Source organism: Vidua macroura, chromosome 5 (assembly GCF_024509145.1).
Source record: "Vidua macroura isolate BioBank_ID:100142 chromosome 5, ASM2450914v1, whole genome shotgun sequence".
NCBI classification, from domain to species: domain Eukaryota; kingdom Metazoa; phylum Chordata; class Aves; order Passeriformes; family Viduidae; genus Vidua; species Vidua macroura.
In genome coordinates, this window is record NC_071575.1 from 63620899 (window position 1) to 63648372 (window position 27474).

The 27474-nt window shown below is 34.5% G+C and overlaps 1 protein-coding gene across 1 annotated transcript in view; it reads right to left on the bottom strand.

Annotated features, from left to right (window-relative positions):
* CACNA2D1 (calcium voltage-gated channel auxiliary subunit alpha2delta 1) overlaps window positions 1-27474 on the bottom strand; it is a 366445-nt gene that overhangs the window by 51994 nt on the left and 286977 nt on the right. Inside the window, exons 12-15 of the mRNA XM_053977961.1 lie at window positions 24368-24472; window positions 4882-4960; window positions 2748-2797; window positions 1009-1098 (exon numbers count right to left, since the gene is read on the bottom strand). Coding sequence (XP_053833936.1) covers window positions 1009-1098; window positions 2748-2797; window positions 4882-4960; window positions 24368-24472 — 324 coding nt within the window. The remainder of the gene's footprint in view (window positions 1-1008; window positions 1099-2747; window positions 2798-4881; window positions 4961-24367; window positions 24473-27474) is intronic.

A 27474-nucleotide genomic window follows, 5' to 3' on the forward strand; every position in this document is an offset into this window, starting at 1 on the left:
CTTTACAACAGGATATGTACAGAAGATGTATTGTACAGAAGATAATATGTACATAAGAACTTTTGTCATCACATCCTTTATGTTTCCAGTAAGTACCTCAACAAAACATGGTTAATGAACTTCTGGGCATTTAAATTTCAATGAAAAACTAGTTCCTTTGTGTCATTCTCAGTTATATTGATAGTAAAAATTATATGTTGATAAAAAATGTACAGAAATGCTGACTGATGAGAAGATGTGCATTTTGACATGACTTTGACGTGAGCTTGGATAAATACGTGAGTCCAAATGACAATTTTGCAGTAATTTTTGCCCTGTTGCTCAGAACTGGGTTATTCAGAGCAAAAGATTAGATTTCTGCTAACAATACTTTTCCTCCTGTAGTTTCCTGAGTATGTTTGTTTCACAAGGCCAAAGTGATAAATTCAGCAGTAAGAAAGTTTTTCATATATCTTTTTGTTTATATCCCCATTATTTACACCATCCAGTTAAAGGCTAAAGAAATCATTACCTTGAGCAAGCAAGCAATTACAACAACCCAAGTTCAAAATTTGTGCAAATACACAGTAATAAGTAATATTGATAGATTTCATTCTTCCTGGAATGTTCTTTGGAATTAAAAAAAAAGAGGAAAAACTGAGAATTCTAAGAATTCCTCACCAGAAACGTAACAAATGACCTTTACTGTAGTAGGTACAACAGTGGAAAGCTATTTGCTTCTTTCTTTTTTTTTTCCTTAAACTGAGAACAGCAGTGGCCTACACTTTATAGTCTGCAGAGAATAAACTGGTTTTCTTTGTTAAATTTCAGGACTCTTAGAAGGATACTAGGTGCAAGTAAGACTAGCACATTATAAATAGATCTCTTCCTAGAGGCTGTTGTATAGATGTTAGAAACACAAGAATATCATGTTTGGAACTGTAAGAAATTGGATTCTTGGGAAAGCAGAACCAATAGTTACTGATTTTCTAAAATTCTTACTTTAGTAGAGATAAATACAGATCATACCAGAGCATCCAGATAGACGTTTGTCCATTGGACTTGTTTGGCTTGCTCTCCAGCTAAAACCATTGGTCTTCCCAAAACATCCAGATATTCCTGTTAAAAAGTGTAATGAACTCATCAAAAGGCAATTATTAGATCAAAGAGCACAAACAATGTTAAAATAAACAATAATTAAATAATAAAAATTAAAATACCAGGGGAAAAAAGGAAATCAAAAGTCATCATTGCTACAGGAGGAGCATTTATTTACTTCTTAAAAATTGTACCACAAAATAACTTCAGTTTGCAGTATTTACTGAAAAGGTAATTCTTGTATTTCACTCCTAGTCACACAGACCTTACACACTCATATCCACCACTCTTTTTCCAAAATACGAAAATTATAACTATTTTTATTCCAAAAATAAATTTTTCAAAAAATATTTTTTTTATTCCAAAATTAATTGCTAATGAGTTAAAGAAATTACAAGCAGATTACAGAACTGTCAACCCAGAAGAAAGAGTGAACAATAGAGGGTGAGTGGTGTAACATCTGGGTATGTTAAGCTCCTACAGCAGCAATTTGCATAACTTCTATTGGAATAACAAAAATCAGAATTATAAAACCTCTTTTTTCCGCCTTCCTTCAGTATGTGAGTATGGCTAAAGCTGGTGATCTTCTGAGATGTCAGATTTCTGGACTTATTTGGGAGTGGATGCCATCAAACTTTTTTCAGTCATCAACTTTTTCTACTTGTCTGATCTTATTAGGGATACGTCTTGCCAGACACTGTCTGGAAGAGTTTAACAGAATCAAAGGGTTCTTATTCAAGCCAAAAAAAGGATTCTTATTTTTTGCCAAAAAATGTCATGCCTGGCCTTGGAAGGACAAAGAAGTGCTATGATATTTCTCTGCTGCTCTGAACATGTGAGTACCTGGACTTTTAGACAACTAAAAAATGTAATTGTTCTTCTACACTGTCCATCTTCAATTTGGATCTCATCACATAATCCCAGAGTCCTGTGCCTTTATTTATCTATGTGCAAGTCTGCTAACATGTTCCTGCATCTTTTTTGGAGGAATGAAGTGCAGTCTCTTCCAAAATGGTTGGATCCATCCAGATACCTCTCCTATAAAGCAGGATTACAGTGTAGCACCCACAGTAGTTCAGATGCTCTAGCAGGGCTATCCCCTCACATACATCCACAGCCTCCTCCATGTAGTACAAACCCTTTGTATGGCAGAAGGTGAACTATGAATGCCTAGACACATTATAAAAAGTTATTGGTTTTATAGAACTTTATCACAAAATTGCTGTCATGTCTCAGCATCAAAGTCTGAGGGACCATGTAAGGCCTGGAGGAAAGCTGAGCCAAAAGCACAGTCTTTGTGCAGAGGCCTGCAGGATACAGAGCACTTCAGACACTCCACGGTGTGCCCGTGGTCAGCCTGCTTTGGAGGAGCTGAACGTGACCAGTGTTGTGACCAGCACACAAGCTGCCCTGGGCCAGCTGGCCAGGGTAACAGGGATAACATTTTAAACTGGTTCACTGCAACAACTTAAAAGAAAAAGTAGAACATTTTAAGAGAATAATCCCTTAAATGTAGAAGAAAGCCTTATTTTTTTTTATCTTTTCTTAATGTATGGTATCTTAAAATTTAATTGATTTTAGCAGAGGTGAAGAACAAACATATCCAAGAACATATATTACTCCACTTTCTGTGTGTTAAAACTGCATCTGGATTTGGCCAACTCACTTACCTGGGTGTTTATTCTTATGGCTCCAATAGATGGGATTTCATAATAATAACCTAAAATTTGAAACAGAAATAATGTCATTTTACTATAATAGATTGCTGGCCTCTTACTCTTGAGGAATTTCATTTAGCTTATAATTTCTAGTCTAAATTTTATTAGAATTACTGTTTATGAATGAAATACTTTTCAGTAGATGTCACCACAATGCATGGCCATATGATGGGTCACCATGTCATTCAGACCAAGGTAGTTACTCTTAAGTAATGACAGTTATAATTTGTTTCCCTCGGCTGTTTTTGTTTTAAGTCTGTATCATATACTGAGTTTGTACTCATGAAGTCCCAGTTACTATGATGTGCAAGTGTATTTAATGTTTATTTTAATATGCTGTGACAGCAAGAAAATTATATGCTGCATGCATATAGGACTATAAAAATAGCTATAGTCTGCCACAAGAGTGAATTCATAGTAAAAATATATAAGGCACTCTGTGGAATGAAAAAAAGCTAATGGGTATTTCTCCTACATAGAGAACTTACATCAGAAATGTCTTTATTAAGCACTGATTTTATTGCTCATTTGTTTGAATTAAAAAAATTTAAAATACTGTCCATGTAATAAGACTGAAGCCAGGCACTAAGACCCATCTTCAGCCCAAGAAAATTTTAAGTCAGATTGGAAGGAAGAGGCAGAGAATTAGAGAGCTAAAAGTATTGATATTAGTAATTTCCTTTGCTGTATGCAAAATCTTTTAATTTAGGAAAAAATAAATAAAACTGCTTCTTTAGATGTGCAAACAACTAATCGCAGGAATATTGTACAGAAAATTATGATGATTTTGCTTCAATAATAAGATGATATAGGTGGTTATGCTTTAAACCAGCTGGTCCTCATTTGTTTTAAAACAATGGAGGTCACATGCACACAGTATTTTGAGATACAAAGATGTTAGTTAAAAAAAATGCTGTTCAAAACACAAACGTCAATTTTCTGTTATTATCTGAGAATACAATCTGCTCTTGATGGAATTGTAGTATCTTCTGCATGACTTGTCAGCATGCTGAGGCTTTCATGAGGTTATGACACATATGCGTGCTATTCACCCAGGATATGGATTCTTCTAGTTTGTTTTGGTTTAATTTTTTTTCTGTATCTATGTCTTTCTCTTATCTTTGCTTTATGTTACTCTTTTTACTCTTCTGCCTGAGCATATCTTTATTTCCTTCCCTGGCAGTCCTAATTTTCGAGAGCCTTTGCAATCCAGCTCACCTCTCACCTCTTGCTTCTCACCAATTTGTAAAACGGTTTAACATTTTCAGCCAGGCCTGGAAATTTGTCTATTTAAAACATAAGCAAATGTCTGATAAATTATATATTTTCTACTTATCTCTATTCTTTTCTATTATTTCTTTTCTATTTTCTGCTATATCTTTATATCTTATGCCTTGTTGTACAGTTATATTAAGATATTTGAGACTCATATTTCTCACACTCTTAAAATGTTTCTGAGTACATTTTTCATGTAAAAATTTCATGTAGAAAACATTTTACATCCTTACTTTCACCTTTTTTACTTTTTCTTTTTGTCTTACATAAAGAAAACAGACTAAAAATAGAAAATACAAGAAGCTCTCAGAATCTAAGAAATCATAGCAAGAACAATTTTGATATTTTTATTTTAAAAGGAAAAAAAATTCTAAGTATCTTATCTTGTAAGTTTTGGAGAAAAACAGAAAGAAATGTAACCAGCCAAGTAGCCAAACAAAAATCCCTTTGTCCAGACCGCTTAATTTAAACCAGCTTTGGCTAATTTCTTATCTGTCATCAGTTCCAACTTTACATAGATGGCTATTACAACAAATATTCTCAAAACTGAACCATAATGGCTTATTATTATAAAAACTACTGTGGTAGTTTTCATACAATATGAAGTTTTAAATAAAGTAATAAAAAAATAGATATATCAGTTTCTTGTTTACATGTGTTTTTTCATGTATATATTATGTAATAAATTAACTTTTGGAACTTTTAATAACAAATACAATAAAGCTGAAGAATCTGCCATTTTTAGAGAAAGACAAAGACATCACCTATCCAAAACTCTAGTGAAGATCAATTTAAAAGAAAGACACAGTACCTTTATTTTCACAGGCCATCCACTGTATGGGTCCTTTGTCATAATTATGTTGGCCCACAGAAAATGTGAACACACGTACCTGTGCAAGTTAAAAACCATGCATATAACAAATATATATAATTTATTAGTTGTGACCCTCAAGTCAGTGGTACCTAGATTTTTCATAAATTTGAACAGAAAAAGGAAACTATGAATTCTTCAATTTTTGTAACCATAATATATATGAGAGATGTAAAAAATAATAGATTATGGCATTTTATGTATTCCTATTATTTCCTCCATGAAGCAGAATCAAGAAGAATGCTCTTTTACTCAGCCTTCATACTTTAAATGTCTTACATTGGTGATTGTTCATTAAGTATTTTAATTTTTAGGTTCCTTATTCTAGGGTGGTAATTATAATTCTTCAGGTTTTGTTAAATTAATTGAAAAAACATATCAATATTTGTTGCTTATCAATGACTTAAAAAGAATATATGTGTGGCAGTAGAATTCAAAGAAATGCAAAACAGCGTTTTTAGGATTTAAAATATGAAATTTTCAGATACTACACAAAACAATTTCTGATTTTGCTCAGACTCAGTCTTCTTTATGTAAAACCACTAAATAAGGTCAAAAGACTTCAACTTCCATACAATGGTTAAGCTTCTGCTTTTTCACCTTAAGCTCTTGATATTCATTTAAATTGTGGAGTTTTTCATCATAATTCTATTATTTTTACACAATGCTACTCTAATCAATCTCAGCAACTGTAAGGAGTTATGGCTTCAGAAGAATTCACCAAAATCTCTCCAAGTTTTGGACTGTAAACAGACTTTTCAGCTGAAATGATTTTCCCTGCAAATTTTCTGATTTGAATGAGAAAAATTTAACCCCAAAACCTGGTATTGCTTTAAAAATATTAAAAATCTTACCAGACAGACAGAAAAATTACAAATACTATTTTTCAGCTTCTAGACAAATATTTTGCTCTAAATTTGAGTGTTTCTGTTAAAAGCTGGGGAAATTGTTTTCCCAACAGTTTTCATGAGCTGCTTACTATATTCATGTGCCTCTGTTCAAGGGCCAGACACCTTTTCCTTTTAGGCAACTCTTTCTTTATGGATCTTTAACTTTACCACTTAAATGTATAAATCATAGATCACAATAGGATGTCATAATGAAAATCGCTTTCTATGGATTTGATGCTTCAAATTAAAATATACTACAATTAATTTTCATGCAGACTGTAAGTTATAAGGTAATGTTTTCATTAAATAGTACACTCCAAAATTGCAGAGACCCTTTGTAAACTACTGATCATTGCTAAGTTTGTTAATGACTGTTTATAAAATTTTTCACCACATTATTTAGCATGTGCAATTAGTACTCAAATCTTCACTTCCCAAATAGGCAAAAAAAATTGTGTGACATAATCAGAGCTCAAGTATTAACCAAGAGCTGTAGGAATGGCTTCACATCATCCATCAGCAGGTAGCAAATGGTGAAACTTTATTAGTGCTGACCCCTATATGCAAGAAGGGCAAACAAAGCTTTGTGCTGGATGCCATTTTTAATTAGCAATATGTTTTGATTTCTTTATACATACAACCCCTTTGTTTCTGCAGTTAAAAGGAGAATTAAAGCAACTATTCTGCTGCACTGAACACTGATTGAAGTGCTTGTTTTGTAGTTTAAGACTACTCTATATAGGGTCATTCCCCACTAATAAGTCAGGCCAATTACATTTCTGGTTACACAGACAGGTGTATGATTATGCCTGCATGATGGTAGTTTTTTTTTCCTCATAGTTCATCTAGATAAAGATAGATGAAAAATACCTTCTATCACCCTGAAAATATCCGTATTGATAATGCAAAAATTACTTCACCTGGCATGTTTACATCTCATTTATTAATACTGTACCACATTTGCCATCCCCCTTTTATTCTTGACATCTTTTAAAAAATTACAGCTATAATTCTTTTAATAGATCTTTCTTCTTCTACTTAATTAACATCTGTTTTTTTTCTCATCTGATTATCACCATGTTTTTTCATATTGGCACCTCTCAGCTCACAAGGTCCCTGCCTACTATATTCCTGTTCTTTTTGAATTCAAACTGCTCCCAGTTCATTGTCCACTAAACACTTGATTCAGAATAGATTCTTCTCAAAAACTATGGAAAAACCCCACTGATGGTCACTAATTAGATACTTGAGAGACCTGATGTTCCTTTTGGATTAAAAGCTACCAAGTCATGTGGGCTCTCTTGTGTGTGTAGAAAACATATGAGTCAATTAGACTGGACTGTCTAGCATTTGATCTCAAATGTAAAAATGAAACACTGAATTGGATTCAAGTTGCGAAATGCTGTGTAATTTAGGGAAAAACAGCAGTGTGTTAAATCTGCAACAAATCTATAAAGAATTTAGAATTTAAATTATTGACAACAAGCAGGAGACAATATATCTGATTTACTGTTCCTTGGATAATTAACAGAGATAAAGAACTGCAATGAAAATTGGAGATTTTAATTGTTACTTGGTTTGGCAAGAGGGTGGGATATTCAAAAGAGTATTCTTTTTCCTATTGCCTCATCTGGAATTGAGTAGGATGACAGACCAGCTGGAAAAATGAGTCAGCAAGTCAAATTAAACAAGCCAATTTTAGAAAAAAAAAAAAAAAAAAAAAAAGTTCTGTGCTAAATTTTTTGTGGCAGGACCTAGAGTCAGTCAAAGTAAGTAATGAGATGTATTTGTCTATATGTTTTCCTTATCTCTTGTCTATATGTATTCTTTTACATCTCTCCAAAGAAGAAAATAGGCTATTGAATTTAAAAAAAAAGAAAAAAAAAAGAAAAAAAAAAGAAAAAAGTCCACTAAACATTTAATTACTTTTAATAGGGAATTTATGACTAAGAATACTTTAAGCAACTAGATTAGACACAATGGGTATGAGCACCTCTCCCTTTGCCTGTCCTTTAAGCTTGGTTTCAACCAGCTAAGTGGGTTTCTGAGTTGAAGCAAACTGCCAAGAAGTCTTTGATCCCCAGAAATTGCTTTCCATCACCACTGAGGCCTGGTTATTGCTTCTCTCTGCCTCTCTGCAGCCTCTTGGATTCTGTGTAAACTGCAGCTCCTGGGTGGTTTTGCCATGACAGTTCCTCTCCACCACCCTCACTGGGGGATGGACATTTGTGTTCCCCAACCCATTTCCTAGGGAAAGGGCAACCTCGCCTCAAGGCAGATCTATTTATTCTCTTCATAAAGAAACACAATTTCCAAAGCAGTAAAAACTAATGGAAAAATAAGATAAACAAATAGGAGCTGTCATGCTTTCTGATTTGCAATGAAACTATTCAAAGTAAAGTTCTTCCAGAAAACTTCAACCCTTAGAATTAAGAAGAACTATAGATGGGCACAAGCCTGCCCTGCCAGACCATGCAGGCACTGTCTTGAAATTCTTCTGAAATATAAAAGTCCTAACTTTTAGGGAGTTAAAACCTAATTTTCTGCATTTTCCTCATTGAGACTAACCTTAAGGAGAAAAAAAAAATACAGAATATAGTAGAGGAATATACTAATTAGCAACAAAATTGAGTGGCACAGGCTGCCCAGTGAGGTTGTAAATCTGCCTCCTTGGAGGTTTTAAACACCAGACTGGATATGGCCCTGAGCAACCTGGCCTGATCTTAGACCTGATATTGAACTAAGACCTCTGCATGTCACTTGCAACCTGGCTTATCCTAGGAACGTATGAATGACATCAGAGGAATACATACAAAAATCCAACTCCTAAACAGAGCAAGTGATAGAAAAGAATTCTACAAAATACAGAGGAAGAAGTACTTTATCGAAGAAAATATAATTGTATGATTATAAAATTAATTTCCTATTTATTTGTTTTTCTTTCTGGTGGAATAAGGTCATAAGCACCAAGGTGAGTAAAAAAGATTTTGACTGCTACAGATTTTTTGGGACAATGGCACTCAAGAGAGTTGTGGTGAAGACAGAAATGACGAGGTACCTATGAAAAGGCTGCTTTCCCTACAGATCTCATTTGCTTTTTATGTATTTTATTTCTTCATTTTGCTATTGGAATGAAATTAAGAAAGATTAAATTAGATGCTTCCTTTGGGTATATCATGTTATGAGTATTAGAAAAAATTAAGACTTGACTGAAGTTAATTCAAAGGGGTAATTAAACGCAAAGCACTTGTTGTTTAGGCTACTGTCTATATGTGTGGACAGTGTAGAATCCTTGAATCACTGAATGTTTTGGTTGGAAGAGAAATAAAGGATAATCTCATTCTAACTCCCCTGTTAGGCCTAAAAAGCAATGCAGTCACTCTGCATGCCCCTCAGAAGAAATGGAAGAAATCCACATTTTTTGACAGATAAATTATTTGTCTTGAATTCTGTGCTACTGGAATTAGAGAGATCTCAATAATAATTTTGGTGCATCTCTTCATTTCTCTGTTTAAGAAAAGATTAACTTTTGGAGATATATATGTCTATTTTACCAGATACCAAGAGAGCTATACAATTAATCCACTCAATTGGATGCAGGCAAGATGAATCCTGACATTTTATGCCTAGCATATAAAGAGTGCATCTTTCTGTACCACTAAATAAACAACTGACTATGACCAAAAACTGAGCTCATCAAATCATTCAACTTTGGTTTTCATGATGACAGTAAGATTTCAGAACATTTGACTCTGGCCTTTATAGCTGCAGGTAAAGATTCACAGATAATCTTTTTTACTATACAACAAGAAAAGCTGTGATAAAGGGCAATAAATAATTCAGTAATTCCAGCATGACCCAGGAAATTATCTTGCGCAGTAATGGGTTTACAGATTATCAGATATGAAGAAAAATCATTAGCAGTTTATATGCAATAGGTACACTTCTGAAATAAAAGGACAACATAAGAGGCCTATCATTCTGAATAAAATCATAAAACTGCTCTTCTATTTTCCATTATGCATTCTGTCTTCTAAATCCCTTGTAAGTATAGCTTGTAAATCACTTAGTCATTTTCTGTTTTGTGCCGTAGGCCAGGGAGATGTTATGTGGTTTTTAATCTGCCCCGGCTAAAACTGTGAATGCATTTTTTTCCTTACATTTTTACATCTGTGGATAGAAATATGAAGATGATTTTGGATTCTGATGTGAGTTAACTGAGAACAGAAGTAATTTATGACTGATTTGAACTAAGAACAGAACTTCAGAGAACAAGCTGAAAACACAATATACTAATTAGGAAACCACCTAGGATTAGCCAATAGGATACACCACATAGAAAGATTCTCCTAAATTCTGGCTAATAATCTGTCATGCTGAACTTCTCAGTTCAGGATATCCAGGGACACAGTCCTGAACCATTTAGGTTAGAGCTGTAAATGTAAAGTTTTTTTGTTTTTTTTTTTTTTTTTTTCTCGTACAAGAGAAATAGAAGTTCTGAGTTTTAAAGCAGGGGCAAGACTCACAACTGTGCTAGAGCACAGTTTTGGGACCTCTTAAGCCATCTTTTATGCATTACATAAAATGAGACATAACCCATTTTCCTTCTCAGGCCATGAGGGAAGTGGCACAGTATGGCTCACATCTCAAGGGCTACACCACGGTGCCATCCTCCTTCCCTGCCTGCACCCCATCTCAGGACATCTCACTATAGAATTTTTTGGGAATAAGCCCTAGCTCATGCTGTCACTGAACTGAACACTGACATTGCTAAAAGAATTGACTGCCACAGACCAGTTGGGTTGGGTCTGTTAACAACTGCAGTTATGGGTAAGTGGACATTTCTGCAGCCTGCACCTTGGCCCTGCATTGTTTATTAGTATGGACAGAGCTGTCTGGTTCACTCCTGCAAGTAAGGCTGGTTTTCTCATGACAGAGCCCTAAGGCCCAGCTTTTCAAAATTACTGAGACAGTGGTGCCACTAAACTTATACATAGAGTTCAGTACTCACACAAAAGAGGGATGAGTTCATGATTCTCAGTTTGAGCACATTCATAACTTCCCTAGTTTTGAATGCCAGACCCAAGAAAGTTCAGAAGTTGGAGATTCAGGCTTCTGTATGTAACTGTCAGGCTGCTGATGCATTTTGCCATTAATAGCAGTCAGGAAAAAGAAACAGAGATAACCTAAGCAGCAGAGTGACACCTAGTCAGTCAGGTGCCAAAGTTCTGAAATTTGAAAGGTCTAGAACTACAAAAGTGGAATTCAAAATTTAATGTCAAATGAGGAAACAAAAATAGTAGCATCATACACCAGCAGATATATATCAAGTTATATTTTTGACATTTATGACTAAATTAAGATCTTTCCCTTGCTGTGGGTACTCTCCAAAAATATGTGTAGACCTGGGGTAACTGGAAAGAAAAACCCACATGAGAAACAATGAGAAGAATAATTTAGCTCTCAAATATTTAAATGCAAAGATAATTGCAGGCTGGACATCTTTGAATTTATAGGCATGAAGAAAGAATAAGTCCATAGAGTTTGAAAATCCATTTGACACTACTCTAGTGTTTCCATAAGTGACCCTCTATACTCTGATTCAGCAAGGCATATAACTATGCAAGTGTCCCCTTGAAACCAAAGGAAAAATCTTTTAACTGAGGCATGTGCTTAAAGAAAAAATAGAGCAGGTCCTTGGAAATACTATTTTAGACATTCATCCACAACAAATGGTTTCTTCCAAACTTTCCATATGTATTTGTAATCTTCCCTATCATTAATATCTTTCATTCACTACAATTAAACCTCAAACCTTAAACTGCAATGCTAGCTTATTAATTCATAGTCTAATTATAGACTGTGTAATTATAGCCTAATAACAAAAAGAAATAATGACACTCTAAAAATCAGCTCACATTACAATCTAATGCTAACCCTCCTTCTATCTTAAAATAAAAATTACACTGATTGCATATCAGGAGATTATTAGAGAATCTCACTTTCTTTGGATATATTTGCATATATATATATAGCATATACATATATATATAGCATATCCATATATATCAGCATATATCTATACTGATAATATTGTGTCTGAACCATTTAATGGTGCTAATATATTGAGAAAATAGGATCAAGAACACTGATGCATGGTATAGTTGTAAGCAATTATTCTAGGAAAAGAATTAAAAACTGAGAATTGTCCCTGAACATGTAATGCATGCATACAATGAAAGGTGAATGTTCATGGAAGTTGTGACTGCCATGAATCCATGAAATATGTTTTGCTAACTGCAAAGTGTTTCAAGAAAGGGTTTTTTTTGTTTGTTTGTTTTTTTTTTTTTTTTTTTTTTTGGTTTTTTTTGGTTTTTGTTTGGTTTTTTGGGGTTTTTTTGGGGGGTTTTTTGTTTGTTTTTTTTTTTTTGTGTGTGGTTTTTTTTTGGTTTTTTTTTTTTTTGTTTTTTTTTTTTTGTTTTTTTTTTTTTTCCCAGTTTGTTTCATTCCCTCACAAAGAAAACATATCTACATGAAAATGTAGACACCACTTTAGTTATACTGGAAAATTTCAGAACTAACATTCTCACAGAACTAAAAACAATATTCTAATTCAGTCAAACTTTTCTGCAACTTCTTAGTGCCACCTTGTGGAACCATAGCACCTCATTCCTTACTCACAGAAGGGCTGCCGTGTGGTGCCCCTTCCTCTGCTGCCACACAGCTGCAAGAATGAAACTGTAAATTCCCTACTGAGATAGAATGGACCACTGATAATGTGATTCTTTAATTCTTTAATTCTTAGTTTAGACATAATCTTTGATGGGTCTCAAGTATCACAGGAGTACAAGCACAGTTTCATATTCTCATAGTAACTCAATGTTGGACTATTACATAATGACAAGGAGACAGTGTCCTCTGTACTGTACAGTCTCCTCAAGTAAAATGAAGTTTTTGATCTCAACATTTTCTGCGTGTGAGTATAAATCAGCTCTGTTTTATTAGCTTTGTGTAACATATTGCTAAAGAACAGCAATAAGAAAGAGAAAGGCTCTACTCCCAAAACCACCAGCAGGACATTGATGTGCTTGAATTTTATATTTGAGAGGCTACTTGCCTATGTCAGCCTTACCAAAAAGTGGAATTTGGTCCACTCTCCAGAGCAGCTCTGTCAGCAGAGCCCACATGCATGTACAGAAGTTCAAGCATTGCTCCTTCCCTCTTCCTGTTTCTTTGCTTCCACAGGTGTAGTCCCAGCACTTTGTCTGCCAGCTGGCACAGGCCAAAAACCTCTCAGCTTTAACTCAGTTAAACCTATGAATTATTGAATAATTGTTGCTTTAAATCTAGCTCAGAGTCTGTGGACACACTGGTTGCTTCTCGCAGGATTTCCACCAGAAGGGCTGTCTTCATCACCCCACCCCACCCCAACTCAGAAATCCCTGTAAAACACTCAGATGCATCAGGTGATTTTCTAGCTCCTCATCTTGCCTCCCAAATTTCAGATAAAGAACATATCGGCATCTTTTTAACAATTAATCTGTTGGATATTTTACTTTGACTACCCATCTTCTATTTACTCAGTTGATCTGTTTGCTTCTTTAGGGAAATTTTCCCTGTTGAAATGAAAAACAATTAAATTCCTCCTTTCCCTAAGCAGCTTCTCCCTGACACTCATCATTTAGCATTCTCTGAAGAAAACAGATTTTTTTTCTGAGAATTCCTTGTAAATTTGGTGGTCCATATCAGGAACCAGACAAGGGAGTTGACAAAGTAATTCCCACTGTACTCTGGATTAAAAGAATTTTAGGCATTTCTTTGATAGTCAAAACAACATTTGGAGGCAGCTGAGCAGCTGGAAAGGACTGGATTAATTAGAGAGATATTTACGGTTCATATTGTGACACTAAGCCCTCTTTTCTTTTTTTTCATTGTCCTTGTAAATCCCAGGGAAGAAGTATTACAAATATCATCCAAGTATTTAAAGGAATATTTCAATATGCCATTTCAAGTACTAATTTTAATCACGTACTCTGCCTTTTTCTTTCCCACGCAAACAGTCTTGTATATTTTCTTCCTCAATTTTTTGCTCCCATTTACTCCATTTCTTGTACAGCATGGAAAAGTGACTGAATCTTCACAGTTGCAAATGCCAAACAGTTGTCTTAGAGGAGGGAAAAGAATAGGTGGGAAAAGGAAGGACCCTCAGAAACCCTTATTTCCAGCAGAATCCATTTACAGGAAGTCTCTGGAATTATCAATTACACAAATTTCATGTCTAATTTTATAATTGGCTGATGCTTACAGGAACAGTAACTTAATGTTGGACTATTACATATTGACGAGGAGACAGTGTCCTCTGTACTGCACAGTCTCCTCAAGTAAAATGAAGTTTTTGGTCTCAACATTTTCATTTTTAGAATGAAAATTCTAAACAAAAATTATTCAGCGAGCTTTAGAAAGGGTGCGACACCCCAAAGAGGTGAGGGCACTTTGTCCATGCTCACATACTTGAAGACTCACCTGGGAACAGAATGGTATCTTAGAACAGGCAGATTAAGGGATGAAAATGCTGCAAGTTTTCCTTTCCTAGGTGGAAAAAAACGAACAGCTACTGTATACTGATGGGAACTGAGCAGTGCCAGATAGGGCTGTGCTGAGGACAGCCTGACCTTGCCTCTCTGCTTGCAGGTCGCTGCCATTACTGACACAAGCAGGCGGTGACGATGCCACCTGTCAGCAGCTGGCAAGTGCCCGAGCAGGGCTGAGAGAGAGAGGCTTCTGTGCACCCATGGAATAGAGAATGTCCTTCACAGCTAATGATTAATTCAAGCAGTTCTTGCCATCCACTTGTTGCACTTCTTGCCAAACTGCACCTGAAATCTCAGGACTGTCTATGCAAAGCATTGAATATGTACAGACAGCTGCCACCTATCCCATGGGCAGTTAATGATAAAGACAAATTTAATCATGACACAGTTCACTCATATGCTGCATGATACACATTTTTGTTTCTTTTCTAATCAGCTAAATAAATAAAATTTTCAGAAAGAAAATACAAGTGATTTTCTCCTGCAATACACAGGTAAAACAACCTTGAGGGGTGGGGTGTCTAAAGCCTTGGTATATTGAACAGTTTGTACCAGAATGTTCTTAGTAAATTTAGATCTAAATTTTACATTCCTAATGTCTGAAAGAAAAGAGCAGAGAAAATGTACTCTAATAAATCATACTTTATGTGACAGGGTGTAAGCCATTTCTCAGTCTATAAATTGATATAAATGGATTTTAATGGTTTTTGACAAAGTTTTTTTTTATTTTTTTTGAAAAGGAAACAAATAAAAAAGAGGTCTTCAGCCCTAATTATAAATATGCTTCTTATGGAGAAATTTATTACAGACAAAACTTTGCCTTAGAGGGTTTGTCTTTGTTTTATCTTCTCAGATGAAATAGCATCTACAGACTAAGTTTGCAACTAAAAGCATTGAGGTTATTTTTTTTCCTGTTTACACATAGGATTGAGAGTACAGTATTGTCAGAATGCATTATACAATTCAGAGTGATGGCTTAAAAAGGATTTACAAATAAAAGAAATACTTCCCTGTAAAAAAAAAAATCTATATAAATAAATTCAGAATTATTAAAAAAAATACATTTGCAGCTGGTACTCCAGGTTCTGTGGTCATTCTGGTTTAGATGGTTTTGTTTGCACGTGACTTGGGATGAGATTATGAAAGACAGAATTCTCATCTAAGCCTCAGTAAACACTGACTATAGTACTTTGAATTTGATACAAGGCTAACATGCATTTGAGTTCAGCTGAATTTACTGACTTCAAACAGAAGTTGAATATAGAAACAGCAAAAAGGAGATACATAATAGGATAAGAATTCAAAGATTGCATATAGGAACCGATTCTCGTCTGAACAAAGAGAATTTTTTTTTAGTTTTTTTCTCTATTTTTTAGGACTAAGCCCTACAAAATTGTTTGTGAAAACCTCAAAATAATTAGAAGCTCATACTTCCCTCACCATGCAAATAAAAGATCACAAAGTCAGTTTCTCATTCTTCTATTGAAGACAATCAGTTCTTATAGCACATTCAATTCTCCATATTAAATTCTATCCTGTATCGTGAAAAAGGTTTGAGAATGTAACTGTGACTTCCTGGAGGTAGGACAGAGCAGATTTTAGTCTTTGAGACTAATCAGGATTCTGAATCGAAGTCACTTTCTAAGCAGAAATCAGTGTATTTTCTATTTACCAGCATATTCATTCCCTACTTGTAAGATGACTTTTTTTTTTTTTCATAACAAAGGGTGCTTTAGAAAAAAAACCTTCTAAGTTACATTTAGTATTTCTTACTCTAGATAAGACTTCTCAAATAGATCTCCTTTATCTCGTGTGCTGATGTTCTCTCCTATAAAACAACCCCTTCTTATGACATCTTCATCAATCATTAATACTCTACACTGAAGTTGCACGAGGTTTCTACTTGCCTGGGTGGAACGTACAGTTCACCTACACTTGCACTCTAACTTCTCATTTCACATCCCTTTCCTCTGTTATGCTTCTTCCATATATAAGCAAATACTTGCTATCCAAATGGATTGTAACTTTTTTTTTTTTTAATTTTCATTTCCTTCTTAACCTGTCATCTGTTTAGGCTGCTGCATGCATCTTGTGCTTATTTCAGCTGTTCCCTTATTCTCTTGCCCCCTAAAGAGATTCCTATTCTGTACTTTCCCTCTTGGAGCCCAGCTATAAACTCTTCTTCCTGTCCATTTTTTCCACTTGTGCATTGGCAAACTTTTCCATCTACTAACAGACAAATCCTCAATGTCCACCTATGAGGTGGCCTAAGAAGCATTTTGAAACTAAGATTTCTATCAAGTTTTAGAGTCACTAAATAATAGTTAATTCTTTTTAAAATACTATTCAGTTGTGCCAGCTCAGTTATATTGTGTATTCTATTAAGTGGACAAATTCTGCAGTTTCTTCCCAGAAAGTTGCATTTTTAAACCAGTGTTGTAAAGTTAACCTTTGGAAAACTCTAGACTCAGGGATCATACAAATGTCAGAATCGCATCAGAATGGGCAATTATACATAAAAGCATCTCTAAATCTTCATAATCATATTTATGTTTTTTTTTTCTTGCATAGTTTTTGGCTTCTCTATCTGCAGAAAACAATTCTTAATTTTTAAATTTTCTTCACTTATTTATTGAACTTCCCTTAATAAACACCAGAAGCATAGAAAAATTATTTATAACTTTAAATATATAAGGTCATGCAGATAAAACTTATAATGTGAGACATAATTACTGAATATCTTCTAGGAGGTTAGGAAAATTTCTTATTCTAGAAGATGCCAAGAACAGTTAATTTATATATGAAATTTAAGGCAGAATTATCTGTAAGTCCAGGAGAAAGAAAATACTTTGAGTGAAAGATCAAGAAGTTATTTTTATTACAAGGAAAGGGAGGTTTCATAACAGTAAAAAAAGGAAAAGAGACCAACTCCAACAAACACAGAGAATTAGCTAGCTGAATGAGTAATGTAGAAAGATAATCTAAAGAATGAAGGATTAAAAGAAAAAATAGTGATTCAAGAAGAAGAAAACATTAAGTATACAAGAAAAAACAGCTGAATGTAATGTAGGATTAAAAAGATTTGGAAGATCAAGCACAGATACTGAGAATGAAGATGAACAGTTAAAAAAAAAAAATATACAACCAAAAAAACCCAGACATCTAGGGAAAAAAGATTCAGAATAAAGCAAAAAACCAAATATGGTTCAATAATATAACACAGTTCCAAAATGTTAAGTTATGCTCTATAATTACCCAAATGCTGCCATGCATTAAAAAAAAAAAATATATATATATATACATATGTATAAAATGCTATGTTGTCTTGATACCATTCAAGTTTCACTGTTCAAGAGCGACAATGTGCCTTTATACACAAAAAGGGTGTAAAGAATAAATAATGAATATAATCTAAGATGCACGTTTGGTGAATCTGAAAGAAATGAGTTTGTTTACTTTAAAAGACAAAAGCTGGATAAAAAACGTGGATGAAAGTTTCAACAGTTTCAACATAGAAATTGTTTCCTAAAATGGAAGGGACATTATTATGATGAGAATTAGTTGTTCTTATTAAAGAATGTAAAATGAAAAGAAAAAAGAAACCCTAAATCCTCTAAGCCTACTTTGTCTTAAGGAAATCTAGGAAAGCTTTCTAAACAGGTAGCTGTTGAAAGAGAAGAATGTAAATACTTAAGGAAGCTGTGGAACAGGATACTTTAAAGAAGAGATTACATAAACGTCATTAGGCGAGTTATTAAAAGGCTCATTGCAGAAAGTCCCAGATCTCCAATTCTTGAATTACAGAAGAACATAATCAAATCACAAGGCATTTCACAGCAATTGCAAATTCACAGGAATAAATGCGCAGTTAATATATGGGGAGGCTGAGACAGGACAGACCCTCTGATGTCTAGCCTCAACCAGCTATGCCATATGTAGCATTTTGTTTGCATAAATAAGCAAAATGCAGTCTGACTTTCTTGCATTTGTCCCAAAACAAACATAATGTGCTTTCTATATTAACTGATATTCTATCCTTGTTCCCTTGATTAATCATTTTCTGCCATCTGCAGCATCAACCTCAATGTGATGCACTGAATCAATCGCTATTACTACAGTGTTTGGAATTGAAGATCAACAAAAATAGAAGTATCAAATAGCCTCCTCCATGCCAAATTTGAAGGAAACAAGCTGCCAGTTGGGTTTTATGTGTAACAGATACACATGACTTTAATAAAACCGATAAGGTTACTTTTCAACAAAGCTATATTAAAACTTTCATTAGTCTTCTGCAGTTCTCAACACCTCCACATGGATTTTTATCTTGCATGGGAGACAAAAATGCCACGTGGCAACCCAGAATCATGCTCATAATGAAACAGCAGCATAAAAAGAAACTCACATCAACATGGAGATGTGTGTGCAGACAAAAGCATGAAAAGGTTCTGCAAGCAGATCTTCCTAAAAGAGCTCCCCTCAGCCCCGCTGCACTTTCTGCTGCACCTCTTTAAGTCTGCAGTGACCTCACCCAGGTGTCCACACACAGAACACCAGAGGGGATGCCATGGCTGAATGGAAAAGTGAAAAAAGTAGAAAAAATATAATGGATATTACTTCATTATTGAAGTCTCCAAGAAAGGCTTGGTGATGTTTGGTGATGTCTAAGCATAAAGGGGTCAGTGAAAGATAGTGTAGGAAAGATGGGCAGACTGCTGTAATCCTAGAGCATTGCCAGGGCATGGACACATGGCAGCCTAGCAGGTTAGCTGAGAAGATGACTGCTGAAAGAACAATGTATAGGTATTTTTGAAAAAGAGTATCTTAAAAATCACTGAATTCAGACTCCTAGTACGGAAACAGGGCTTCACAATCATCAGGTAACTGTGGTTCAAAATCTAAGTTTATGGGGAAAAAATGTGTGCCTAATATTGTACTGAAAAAGACAAAATGTCCTACTAACCTCCCCCTCCCCCCAAACTGTTATTGCATGGATTTATAAACTCAAGACTTACATAGCTTAGTATTGTGCAGCTTGACTATTACCAAAGCATATTTGGATAATGACTGTCAAAGGAGGGAGACTAAGATATGGTACATTTAAATTCATTATTGTAGTGGAATTAATTTATGTTAGGAATCCAGAAACTGGGACAGTAGGTATATTGCAAGTCCTTAATTAATAAGTGGAGCTAAGAGGTTAAAAAAAAAAAAAAAAGACAATTTGCCTTTAGAATAAGATGCTTCTTCTGTGAATACTCTAATAACAGTTTCCACTTTTTACTTTGACAGAAAAAGTAATGGATTATGGAATTCTTGAGTACTGACCCAAGTTTCACCCAGAATATTTTAGGTTTACCATTTGTGCACATCATGGAAGATACAATAAAGTCAAATTAACATCTGGAAGGTGATACATTCTTAAGGCAGAAGTGATTAGGAATAGGGCTGGGGAGCAAGTTTAACCAGGTAGCTCAAGCTTTATTCAACCATTAATTTAATTACTTTGTGTTATATTCAGTGTCACAAGCCTACCACACACACATAGAAATGCCAAACCTGTTGGGGTGCATTCTGACAGCTGTTCAGTTCTATTCAAAGCTGACACTTGTGTTGTGAAAGATGCTGTTTCAATTTTAAGCTCTGTAAGTGACCATATAAAGTTACATTTGGTCAGTCTGATCCCTGATGAGAATTCCATGGCCACCCAAAGTGGAAACGTCATGGACTTGTTTGAACGTCCTTTGTAGTCATCTAGAACAATATATACACCACTGCCTAAATTAACATAGTTTTGATTTTAGTTTTATTGACTTGCAGTTATGCACTAATGGATTGAAACCAAAAAAGAAAATGGTTCCCTCCATGGGTAATGAGAGTAGGAAGCTTGTTCTTTTTTTTTTTTTCTTTTTTTTTCTTTTTTTTCTTTTTTTTTTTTTTTTAATGAAAATTTTACAAGTTCTCTCATAAATATTTCATTTTATCACTCTATTGACATGCTGAATGTGTCCCATTTGGAAGAAGTGAGTGGCAGCTCTAAGCTTCCCAGGGGAGTTCTAGCAAGCTGGAGCCTTCTCCCTTGGGATGCCTACCACAGCAGCAATTATGTGCCAATCACATACAGATATTCTTAATGGAACTGAGTTGTTGGAAAACTTCTCTTCACATCATTTCCTCTCAAATGATACTGTCAGAAAAATCTACAAAAGAAATCAGGTTGTATTAATTATGGAAGATAATTCTGTGAGAATGGGACATAAGGCCCAATTTATAGCTCTGTTCATACCTGAGGGGTCAGACTAATCCTGCCTCTGTGTGTCAGGTCAGTTCATCCAACCCACACAAACCTCTGCCATTCTACGAAACTTCAAACAACTAAAAGTGCACAAGGTATGTTTAAGGTCTTTTCCTACTCACATAAATTGAGCAATCTTTCCAAATACAGATTCCAAGGGGAAATTTGCCCCAAAGATCTGTGGTTTTCTATTTTCAACCTGAATTCAAAATTCTCATGACAAACGCCTACAGGGCATACATTTCAATTAAATTTGTATTGCTATCTTCAGTGAAGCCATCTGTAGGAGGAGCGCAAATAAAATGAAATTTATCACCCTCATTCCTGAAATTTAGAGCATGTGTGGTATTTTACACATTTAATGTGAGTGCCCCAAATGTCACCATAAAGGTAAACATGCCAGTTTTTAAATATCAGGCTCAGCATGTTGTTGCAATGTGTGACAATATAATCTGGCTTTATAAAGGGAAAAAGGCATGCAAAGGTGAAACACAACTGTGATTTTCCTCTTCACACAGATAAGTGTTTCTCCCCAAATCTGTGTTACATAACTTTTATAATAACCCTCCTATTCACACTGTAAATTATTTATACAGACAGAAAACTATTTTAAATATATCTGTATGCTATTTCAAACAGATTAAAATTTCGAATTTAAAAGGACTACTTTTCAGCCTCTAGATTCTAGGCTCTCTTTTAGTAGTTTTCAAGTGTTTATTGCATTATTTAACTTAACTTGAAGGTTGCATCAAGGACACTGCAAACAAATGTACTAAATCATGTTACTTAATGGGCTGAAACCCAAGCTTCTTTCATGTCATGGATTTACAAATTAACAGACACGAAAAAGAAAATACTTATAGAGCTGAAGCAATTTTACATCAAGAAGGTGGAAACAAGGATTAATAGATTTGAATAAATGGTCTTTTGCTAGTATGCGAAAAAGAAAGCAAGTTTACAACTCAGTGGTGCCTAAGTGACTGACTGTGACATAAGACAATAAAATTCATCTTTTATATGCTTTATGCAAAAACACAAAGACAAGTGGTCAAATAAGTGCAGAGCAGGCAAGAAGATGCATATACTGATACATATTTATACCATGAACTGCTGCTACTGTAAAACAGAAAACATTTTAACACCTTTTATTGAATAGTCCCTCTACAAATTATAAATATCAACATAGTCTGAAATTCACTGGATATTTATGAACTCAATTATAAATTAACTGCAACAAAGACAACAGAAACTACACCTACATCTCCTTCCAATCTCATAATTTAATATAAGAAAGCAGCCTAATCTTCAACCTAAGAAGATAGCACAATACTTGTGATTATCACTTAGCAAGATTAAAAGTGTATGTGTATTTTTCATGTTGGAATGTGTCTACCAATTATGCTATTCTCTACTGATAATGAACTAACATTAAATTACATACAGAGGCAACAACAAAAGAGCTCACATGTTGTCATTCTGGAATCAAGTGTAGCCTTACTAAGGAGAGCATTATCACAAGCATATTTTGTATAAGGCTTATTTTTAAAAATATTAGAATGTTATGAAAGATGTTGGGAGATTTCATTGTAACTTCTCAAAAAGTATTTACTGGTGCAGTCTTGTTAGATGTTCTCCAACCATAAATTTCCCTTCAACACTACCAGGATTGTAACTGATTGAAAGAGAAAAGGGGAAAGCAAATGGCTCTTCAAATTGCACCTACATAAACTTGGTACTGCAATTCCAATGTCACCTTGGAAAAAAACAGTAAGGACTGATATCTAACAACCCAGAGCCTTCATTAGGCAAGTGACAAAATGGAAGTGTTTACTAAGATTTGCACTTGTAGATGCATAGAACATAAACAAGTGTAGAAAACATGCCTTGCCTTGCATTGATAATGCATTAAATGATGTATGCTAATATACTGACCCACAGTGACCATTATTACCATTATACATTTGCTGTATGCAATAAAACCCCCAAACTTCCTTCACAAGAGGTAACAAGAAAGTGTCTGTGTATACTGTTTTATATATAACATTATGCATAAAGCCACCCCAACCCTTGGCAGTGAAAATTTACAGTATTAAATGAGGCAATAAAATAATGATTTAAAATTAGCAAATCCTATATTTCATTTATTATACTTCACAGAATAATCAACTATCAGGCATGACATGATTAAGATCACAAATCTCAGCACTTCAAATCTGTTTTGTTGTTTGGACTGAATATTTTAATATACTTTCCTCCTAACACAGCAAATTAAATGAAAAAAAATAATAAGAAATGAATCATACATCTTCCCCCTTATGGGGGTATTTCCAAAAGCTGATGCCTGTTGTTTTAACGTGATAAAAGCTACCATTATCTATCTACTACTATCCAAATTTGAAGAGGAATCTCTGCATTTATTTTCAGAGTACAGCCATGTGCATCACACATGGCTACAACTTTCATTCTCTCTCCTAACTGCCAGTATAAAAAGTACTTTCAACTCAGACACAAAGATTAACTAAATCCCACCATATCATTCAGTGTAAAGCACTACTCTAAAACAGCCAAAAAAATATTATTCAAGGTCAGTGATTCAATCTCTGGTCAAGATTGAGCACTGCATTTCCAGCTCTACTTTTGAAAGGATTAATTCAAACATATGAGGATTTCCAATTAAATGCTTCCACTGCTTCATGCATATACATCCATGGCAACTGTTAAAGAGCCTTCATGAATTGTATTTTAAGTTTTAGCTGCTTTTTTCAAAGGAAAACAAAAAACAACTCCCAAAACTCCACAGATGTAGGCATAAGCCCAGGCTTTAGAAAAGGTAAATGCTTAGTTGCAGTGTAAATCCAGCTCATATTCCATTTCTATTTAGAATGTGAATAATTTTCTAATAATAATAAATAATAGTTTGCACTGAAATTTAATAGGAAACAACTTTAAAAGCTGCCATATTTCATGCATACACTCCTGTATTTTTAAATCTTTAAGTATGCAAAAGCCAGACCAGAAATTTGATTAGATTCAAAAATTACACCCAAAATCAGCACAGCTAATAATCCAATTTTATCTAAACAAGAGAACTCATCCAGGGATTCTCATGTCAAACCCATAATTCTGCTTTAACCACAGATCAAATTTCATCAGCAGAAAGCCATCCCACTCCTTGCTAAGACATTCAAAGGTATAATTAGCCTCACTGGGAAAAATGTGGGTTTGTTCCAGCCCAAATCTATTCAAATTCAGATTCTAACCTTGAATTCTCCTTTTGCCTTTGCCTGGCAAACAATAAAAGCACATAGAAGATATTTGCAGTGAGAAGACAGAGATACACATATATATCCTATCATTTAACTACCTATGTAGTTAACTACCATGTACCTATGCTGGATAATTCAGGGATTACACTAATGCAAGAAAAGTGTCAACAGACTTTTTTTATGGTTTACAGTATACTTTTGCATCACTTGAGATCAATGAATCACAAAGTGTAAAACCTTAAATATATTTTATGATTTTTCAAATAAATATTATAGATTGAAAAAGATTTTAGTGTCCTAAGGATCAATACTGATAAGTTTTTTTAAAGTGCTCTATACATTTATGCTGTTGTATTTCATACAGTAATATTTTTATATATCACCTACTTTTTTGTCTTCGTTATATTTGTGGAAAATTTCTTGTGCTCTTTCTTCACCACCATCTGTAAACAGCATAATAATCTTATTGCAGTTAGCTCTGGAGACACTGTGCTGTAGGAGATACAAATGGAAGAGTTTTTATATTTCAGGCAATAAGGAATAACAATTGTTATATCTGATGGCTTTTATAGCTACACACTTACTCCTTTAACATGGTAATGTCAAAACATAAATATTTTAGCATTTCATTCAATACCCCCCTCTAAACAAAAAATAAAATAAAATAAACCAAGTCACCTCTCTGTTCCATGATACTTAAATATGAATCACTTCAGATCTGGCCCAACAGAGTGGAACAGGGATTTGGTAGTTCCTTTCAGCTCCACAAACACAAGGAGAGCTCTTTAGCTCATACTCATCACATCAACCCCACAGTGCTCCTCAACAGATGTTCTGCATGAGACTTGCACTGTGGGGATCTCAAAATATTTTTAGTCTTTTCTCATCCTTATTTTTTTTCCCTTATCATTACTTTCCTTGTGGAAACTGGGGAACAATGGACATGTAATGAATTACTGCATATGTTCATTTTTTTTCTGTTGGACTCCTACTCACAAAAACTTTCCAGCTCGCTGACTGCTTGAATAAAAACTCTGTTAATTTAAGCATCCTATAGGATATTCACCTTATAAGCTTCAAAATATTTTTGTCATATTTCCTTTAATTGAGCTCCATGTTCCAAATCTTTAATTCCTTCATGTTGCTCTTAAAATTATTAATATTCTCAAGCTAATTGCTAATCTTTAGAAAAATATTTTAGAATAAGTTTTACATAATATATTGTAGCCAAGATATGGCCACCTAGATTATTAAAATCTCTCCATCACCAACTTTTCCAATTATGTTGCATCTCAGAGCTGAAAAATGTAGCATGTTCCATTATTTGTGGAAAGCAAGCCTGAAATAGAATTAAGAAGAAGCCCCTCTGACTGCTAATTCATCAAAGTAACTAGTAAAGCCCCTGAGAAAAAGGCAGTGTGTTTTGCAAAGAAATAATAACATTGTTCCACAGCCAGATCAATAGAGGTGAGCATGAATTTTGGCTCCTTTTTATTCTCTAAAAGTTAAGAGTCTAGTCTAAGCAAATTGCTTATTACTTCTGCAGCCATTCCTTGTCTTCCTTGTCCTTTGTGTGGCATACAAATGGTCCCAGTCAGACCCACCTTGGTAGTTCTGAGTAGCTGGATGTGACCAAGTAAAACCCTTAGAGATCCAGTGAAACAAATTCAACTTCTCCTTACTTGAGCCTCAATTTTGCTATATGAATTTACTCTAGAGTCAGGAAGATAAATAGGAGAGTTGTCCTTACAAAGTCCCCAGTTCCCTCCTGCTTTACTCTGTGACTACAGACTGACTGTGACCAGGCTGGTCAGGTGTGATGATCCCACTCCCCTCTGCCATTTTTCATTCTACTCACTGCTCTAACTCCTGTCCAATATTCAGTGAAGTATTACTTCTTTTCTTACTATTATTACTTTCAAATTTAATAATTCAGGGAAAAAAAAAAAAAAAAAAAAAAAAAAAAAAAAAAAAAAAAAAAAAAAAAAAAGAAGAAATCAACCCCAAAGAATCAACCCCAAAGATTCCTTCACATGTAACAACATATAAAACCTGGCTGAAATCAATACCTTCTCTCCAACCTCATCAGCACATGCTGTTTCAGTTGGGATTAAATAATTTATGACCATTTTTCACTTGTGAAATATAACTCGCAAGATACTGCTTTGGGCTGCAATTCTCTCGATATTAAAAAAGCAATAAAAGTAGGGTTGGGTACCTCATAAATAAAGAAATTCACCTACATCTACAGTGATTTAATATATAGACCAAAATAAGATCAGAGGGGAAAGGAAGGGGATCAAAATTTGCTTATATTATGGAACTTTTCTATGGATTTTGAAAGAAGCACTACTATGGGAAATAGGAACTTGAGCTAGGCTTTGCTTTCACTGCCTAAAGCAGGACTTTTCTGTGACTTACTTAGCATATGCTTAGCATATCAGAAAAAAGCAGTTTTCTCTCATCTCCTCCTACTTACAGAAGTGCATTTACTTACACTATATTGTCTAGACACTAAAGACACTAATGTCACAGAAAAAAATATCCAAGATTTTAGCCCCCAAACATTATTGGAAACCTGAACATCAATAAATTCAAATCATATTATATTACCCCATCCCTGGAACTGTTTAAGGCCAGGCTGAATAGAGCTCTGAGCAGCCTGGTCTAGTGAAAGATGCCCCTGTCCATGGCAGGAGTGTTGGGACCAGATAATCTTTAAGGAATTTAAAACACATCTTCCTCCCCCCACCACAGCCTGTTCTGGCCTAAATTGGAGAGATACTGGCTCAGGGAGTGAATCCATAATAGATTGTGAAAATCTGATGTTGTAATTTCATCATTTTTCTGAACAGTTTGCCTTAGCATTCCAATGGGCCACAGCGGAATGGGAATGGGTTGTCTATACAGGAGCTTCCCCAGGACAAGAAGCAGCTTAGCTTAAATCACAAAAGAATACAAGAGGAATTGAGCTGTGTATTAATTTTTAGCTCTCTCTTCTATTTGATACAGGCATTATTGTTTTATTTCAAACAGGCAAGCAAGACATGATCCATTTTGTACTGCATTTAACACTGCTTTTGTTTTGTACAAGTTTCACATCTTTAAAATTAACTCTTTAAGTGTCAGGTTACAATTATATCTTGTGACATGACACTTTAAGAATGCATTTTTCACTAATTTTTCTTTAAGAAACCATAGATATGAGGGAAAAAACTCTCCTGAATTGCTGAAGCCGAACTATTATGATTTTCAAAGAAGCAAGTTAATGTAACAATAAATAATGGGAAAATGCTGTATAAAACTTATGGAATCCAGATTATTGTTAATCACATTAATTATTACGCTGAAAAAACTTAAGTGTCTGTTTACATTTAAGAACTCATCAGACAGCATTTTTTCATGGTACCAAACATTAATTTGGTATACTGGAAAATTCTTTGAAATAATTGTCATCCAGAAATAGTACCCACAAAGTTATTTTGAAAATTTGA